At 30.4% G+C, this 6,735-nt stretch overlaps 1 protein-coding gene across 1 annotated transcript in view; it reads right to left on the reverse strand.

Annotated features, from left to right (window-relative positions):
* LOC100573973 (PR domain zinc finger protein 10) overlaps nt 1-6,735 on the reverse strand; it is a 50,455-nt gene that overhangs the window by 5,029 nt on the left and 38,691 nt on the right. Inside the window, exons 10-18 of the mRNA XM_029488359.1 lie at nt 6,353-6,487; nt 5,881-5,992; nt 4,765-4,883; nt 3,674-3,798; nt 3,375-3,543; nt 2,898-3,095; nt 2,725-2,808; nt 2,365-2,611; nt 1-89 (exon numbers count right to left, since the gene is read on the reverse strand). The exon at nt 1-89 is cut by the window's left edge and continues 1 nt beyond it. Coding sequence (XP_029344219.1) covers nt 1-89; nt 2,365-2,611; nt 2,725-2,808; nt 2,898-3,095; nt 3,375-3,543; nt 3,674-3,798; nt 4,765-4,883; nt 5,881-5,992; nt 6,353-6,487 — 1,278 coding nt within the window. The remainder of the gene's footprint in view (nt 90-2,364; nt 2,612-2,724; nt 2,809-2,897; nt 3,096-3,374; nt 3,544-3,673; nt 3,799-4,764; nt 4,884-5,880; nt 5,993-6,352; nt 6,488-6,735) is intronic.

Genomic DNA, 6,735 nt, shown 5'->3' on the forward strand with positions numbered 1-6,735 from the left:
TATGGGCCGTTTGATGGCTATTATGCTGCCCGGTTCGATTGGATTGTCCAGCTGTATGTCGGTGGCCGTTAATTCGAAACCGTCTGTATCTAAAACACACATATGTAAATGCAAATAACGATAACGATAATAATTATTAATAAAATAACACATTGGCCGGCGCACACGGGTTCATGTGTTTTCGATCCGAATAGATGGCAAATTCAAAAACTACTATTCACTGTCTATTTGTGCCGCCGCTCTGCTTTACGTGTACATGTTCGAGCATACTTGACGACGATTTTTTTTTGCGCTCTCAATCAATTGGAATTTGAAAAGCACCCGCCCCCTCGTCTCACTACTGGGAGTTGTTTGTCATATCGCTTAAGCTCGGGTATACAATTGACAATAATTAATAATATTGCAACGCCAATGCGATTATACATATAGATTGCAGTCAATGAGACTTCATTAATGCATTGACAAATTTACAAGCACACTGGACAATACGTACAAGTCTGTTTTATTATTTTTTCGCAAAATAGGTTTATTTGAAGTGAAATTTGTAAAAAAAAACCAAACGACAAGGGCGTGGAGGACCAAACGAATACACATAAATCTACACATCATTTTCTAAGGATAATGAGAGAAATAATTGAATATCATTCATTTAAGACAATATCAGTAAAAGTACAATAAATAGCACGACATAACACAATTAATAAATAACCAGGGGCACAAAAATGAAAATCTAAAAGGGCGATTCTCTATTATCCGCTTTAGGAGTTTGATACATTTATTCTACATCATGTACTAGTCAACAATTCATAAAATATTCATAATTTAATTAAAATAAAATAAAATAAAATAATAAAATTTTCAAATAAATACGTCTTGTACGTGTCATGTTTTTACGACTTCGTATGGTTATTTAAGTTAGTATTATCGCAGGCTGAATATAATTTTGAATAATTTAGATTCAGCAAACTATTAAAGACTAGGTATACAAAAAGTTTTCATATTTTTTTTACTTATACCTTGTATAGCTTTCAAAGTTATAACTCACAAAAAACCATTTTTTTTTTTAGGAAAAAAATTAAGAACAATGATTAATTATAACGACTTTTTGTACTAGACGCAAGTAATTTAGTTAGGGCATACCACATGTGTACGTGATATGGATGTTGCACACATTTCATTTCTCGCGGTACCAAAATACCCAGTAATTAATTCAGTTAAATAATAATTTAATTTCTGAACACTGAGATAACACGCACAAGGTCAGCGAAAATGTGTGCTAAACGTAATTATGGAGTATTATAGGTATACAGATTGTAGTCTAATGCTTGCTAAAAATAGTATCAGTATGCCTTAGATATTGGCGTTGTAAACACTATTATAGTATAGCCGTCCATCGATAAATGTATTAGAGTATAATAATATTATGTTAAGTATTCGACATACATTTACATATAACATTAAACAATATAATAATTAAATAGTTGAATAATTCAATATTACATTGAAATTACGCATTTCAGAGGTGACTGATGAGTATTAAACGACGATTATCGATAAACGCACTCTATTTTAGCATAACAGATTATATAAAATTTTGAACGGGTAAATAAGACAAAAACAAGGAAAGTAAGTAACCGTTCTGCTGTATAGTTTTAGGAGTCTAGTGTAACTCGTCATCGAATAGGTTACTGTAATGGATGTGACAACATTTATGTATTAATTAGTATAGCCATTAATTTTAATATTACGAATTTGGCATAAATTTTAAATGTCATATAATAGAAATTATAGCATGAAACTAATCTAAATATTTTGAAAATTTAATAGTGTACCTACCTATGTAAAATAAAATTATATGTAAAAGTTTCAATCGCCCACGTAAAATATTTTTGAATTATAGCAAAATAACAAAAATAATTATTTATCGTTTAAGTATTGAATTTAGAACAAATTTTAACTTAAAATGGCTATAAAAAAAAATCATACATGAGCATATACTTGATGTCATTTTCCATTTAATTAATTATTATTTTCAATACGAAATGCCGTTAAAAATACTTAAGCTAATAAAAAATAATATATAAGCTTATAAGTGAAATAAAATGATAAAGAACTAAGTAGACTTTTGATTACTATTGCTAGTACAGACCCTTCGAAATTCGTGTATCGTTTAATTATTAAATATGAAGATATAATATAATGTATGTATTTCTTACTATAATTTGTTAACTGTTTGACGTAAAACATGTAAAATGTACAACAAATATTGGGTAAAACTATAACTGTTTACACTGTTAAATCCTACTATTATATAGATGTAAAAATATACTACCTACATATTATGCAAATTTAAAATACACTTACCGGTAAACTGAATATTAACCGTTTGAGGGGGTTGTACAATTTTTTTTACTTTATGTCCGAGCTTTTTCGATGGTTTTGGTTCTTGAAGGGACGGAGGCAACAAGTGGTAGTGATGTGCTCGTTGGTGTCTTATAAGTTTATGTTTTAGCACATATTGTTTGTAACACCACTGGCAACTGTGTGCCTGAGACGACGCAGTGGGAACACTATCCATTTGACTGGGCGGGTTGTCATCGATGGTGACCGTCTGAACACACCATTATTTAATTGATCAATAAATATATATTATATTGTTATCAAATGGGTAAAATTAAACGTTTTAATAAAAATAATTCTGTATAATTTTTTTTTTCTTCTTACTTTATCAGTCGGTTTTTCTGGTAGTTCGCAATCCGGGTGGTTTTTAAGTATGTGTGATTTGCGCTTGGCGTTAGTCTTGTACACCTGAAGAAAATTTAATATATTTTAATAACAATTAATTTATCTCCCAACCACGGAAATTATATCGAGATTATGTTGTGTCATATGATTACTTTATCACAGTACAAACACATGTACATTTTGGCTTTAGGCATGACGGGTTGGTTGAGCGACGGCACAGAGTCAAGACTTATTTCGGGATGTCTTAGTGCCAAATGATTGACGTAAACGCCTCTTCTTTTGAAACCCACCAAACATTTATCACACTTGAACTCAGAACTTTCGTACTCCAACATTGTTTTCGTTGTTTTCTAAAATTTAATAGGTACATAAAGCGTATTTAAATTTATACAATTTGAAATATTTCGAATATCAGAAATTTGTAGTTATTACGAATACTACAGATATGCAATTCGCTTAGAATGAAACAATACATTTTTCCGCACATAGTTTTATTGACTAAACTATAAATTGAATAAAATACAATTTATTGGAGATATGTAATATGGACAATGTTTCGAACGTTGCATGGGATAGGTATGTATATAGAAATTAATTATTATCGTTTACTAATAAATAATATATATTACCAATTGAATTTGTTGTGCTTTTTTTTCCGCTCTAGCTTCTAATTTTAACTGAGTTTTCGATGGCTTTTTTATGGAATAATGAACTTTATTCATATGTATCTTCAATTTGTCTTTCCTCTTATACTGTTTACCACACATGGTGCACAAAAAATCTCTTTGGTCCGAATGACTGCGAATTAATTAAATATCAAATGTATATTTTATATTATCTATATACCAACGATTGAGCACTAAAGCATTTATATTTGCTCGTATAGTACTCTATAGATTTCGCACACAGAAATGTCCGCAATAAATACCTGAGCATGTGCACATTGAGATTGAAACGACTACTAAACGAGCTATTGCAATATTCGCAACCAAACTCAATGCCATGATGCCGGGCTCGGATGTGCTTTCTGATCAACTTATAAGTATTGAATTGCTGCGTGACAAAAACAATAACACATTTTTAATCGCGTCTATCAATCCAAGTGATGATAGTAATAAGCATAATAATATAATCACATGCATTACGTCGATATTTCGAAAATAACCCATGCTACTAATTAGCATGTAAGTTTTTACGATTATATTTGATAACTGTACGAGTTATTTATTAAATAAGTACCAGTGAAATAATAATAATCATTTTTTTTTTACTAAAAACTAGCACGCCATTTGCGTGGTATTTGTTGTAGCGTTATATTGAATTTTCTCATCAACAACTCACATTTCTAACTAGGGGATTCACTGGATAAGCCTCACGTTTGATTTATTCTAAATCAGCATTGCAAGTGCAGTATAATATATTTAATGTATAATATACAATTCAAATTTTTATTATTATTAATATAGGTACCTATTGTACCTATTTTATCAGTCGTAAAGTGCATACAAATATTCCTACTTTATTATAAAATAATAGGTAATTTTATAATAGATAGGTAGGTATGATTTTGACAATTTAAACTATTTGATCTATATTTAATCATTACGTTATTTCTAAGTTATTCGACCGTAAAAACTGAGAGAAACAACTAAAGAGCACCTTTAATGGATTATATTTACAAATGTGCCCAAAATAGTTTTGGATAATATATTAGGAACTAAAAAACTGAGCTTGATTTAGTTATATCCAGAGCATCCCCAAGTAAGAACTATGAGTTATTGATGAGACAATTCGATATAATGCTACATAACCAACACCATGGAACATCATAAAAATAGCGTAAAATTGTAAAAGTTATTATTTAACCTGTGGAGTGTCTGGGGTAACGTTACACCAGCTCTCCTTGTGCTATTTAATAAATAAATCGTAAATAAGGGTAGGTGGTGCAAATTTAAAAAAAATATGTTCAATAGGGGAGGAGAGGGTAATACAATGTACGTGATATTATCATAATCGTACGAGTGGGCACATCGGGCAATAGAAGATGTTGTTCACAGCGTGGGAATGTACGTGTCCCTTTAATGATTTCAAATCGACAAACGTCAAACGACACATGGGACAGTCGTAAATTACACCCTCTGAAATGAATATAAAATATTATTACACAGTTAGTTTCATATTTTTGTATGAACAATAACGTCAAACTGACGACAATATATAGTTAAAAATATTATAGCATTCTGTAAAAACACTTAAACGTGCAGTCTTGTGCTAAGAAGTCGACGAGTAAAACGAAAATCTATAGTAAAAATATATTTTTAAACGTACTCTCGCGGTTAGAACACCTATCAATAAATAATATATAGAGTAACAGTTAAATCAATAAACTAATATTATTGTGTTATACGTTGATTGCCATACGACTGCTCCGCAGTATCTCGCATAATTTTACGTACCTATTTAGTTCTATATAAAGCCATTCTAATTACGCGGGTTGCCAGAACCTAAATCATATTATTTTACTCTGCGAAACAACTCGGGTTTCCTGAATAATAAAGTATTATAATTTTGTAAAGACATGGAGATTTAGAAAAGATATCATTATCCTATTATATTAATTTTTTTTTGCATTAAGACGGGAAAATTGCAGGTAAGATAGTATTTTAAAGGAAAGAAAAATATAATAATAAGTATTTTTTTTTAAACTTCGATAACTGAGGTTATTAGCCTGTTACTGTGGGGGAGGGTAAGGTTGGTTTGAACAGGCGTGTATGTATGGCAAGGATTTGTCATTAAAACACGGGTGGCCACCCATCCAGGAACTAGTGACGCCAACAGATCTGGCCCTCAATACACATTTGAGGCAAAAGCCGAACACTGTGTCTGCACACCAGGCCACAATAATAACTATTGTACAAGTATACAGTAAAATAGATATAACAATGCTTTAAAATGTGTGTGGTGTAATATAACCATATTGAATTTGGATCGTAAGAGGTCATGAACTAATGTGGCGATCAACGTTTATTGTATCAATGATGAAATAGTATAAACTAATAATATAATATGAAAAGTTTTTATAAAAATAATAACGAAAAAGCAATCTATAATAATATGTTTATATATTGTACCAACCAAAATGGGTGCGCACGTGGCACGTTAACACAACAGTGTTCAAAAAACGCTTATCGCACATGTTACATTTGTAGGGCTTGAGTTCATTTTCCTTGTGTTTTGCTTGATGAGACTAAACAGAGAACACGTAAATGTAAAATAATAATAAACAAAGAAACAAATTAAATTGTAAACAAAAATGTCATAAAATATTTAAATGTAAAACAAGTTTATTGAAACAAATTAATTTCATAGTTTATTGACCAAGGATTGACGCTATCTGTTTATGTGTAATAAAGCATAGGATTAGGTACTTATACTTATATCATTAAAAAAACATACATAATTAAACTTTGAAATTTGTAAATATAAAGTAGATAACTTTATAACTCGATATTTTGAATGATATTTTTTTCTTGTTGTACCATCCACGTTTCCGGCGAAACACTTGAACGTTCATTATTATTTAAATATAATTTATACAAAAACTAACCCTTAGATGAATGGCATTCCTGTATCTCCTCTCACACTGATAACAATTGTAAAATGTGCCACCTAAGCCCATTCGGTTATCCGTGAAACTGTGCACGTAAACGTGTTTAATTAGTTCTTCGGTTTGATGAAACTCCTAGGCAAAAAAATAACAATAACATTATGAAAAAATTACTGAACAAATCTAATGATAAATATACTACAGACAAGCATTAACAACTTCCTAGTGCTAAGAAAAATAATATTGTTCTTAACCATGAATTTTTTGTTCCAATTATTTATGGATCCTTGCATGCCTAAAACGTAGGTTAATGACGACTGGATACTAAATCAAAATTCTCGGTGCGTACTATACCACCAAATGTTGAAGTATACATATACATG

Source organism: Acyrthosiphon pisum, chromosome A1 (genome assembly GCF_005508785.2).
Source record: "Acyrthosiphon pisum isolate AL4f chromosome A1, pea_aphid_22Mar2018_4r6ur, whole genome shotgun sequence".
Classification (NCBI taxonomy): domain Eukaryota; kingdom Metazoa; phylum Arthropoda; class Insecta; order Hemiptera; family Aphididae; genus Acyrthosiphon; species Acyrthosiphon pisum.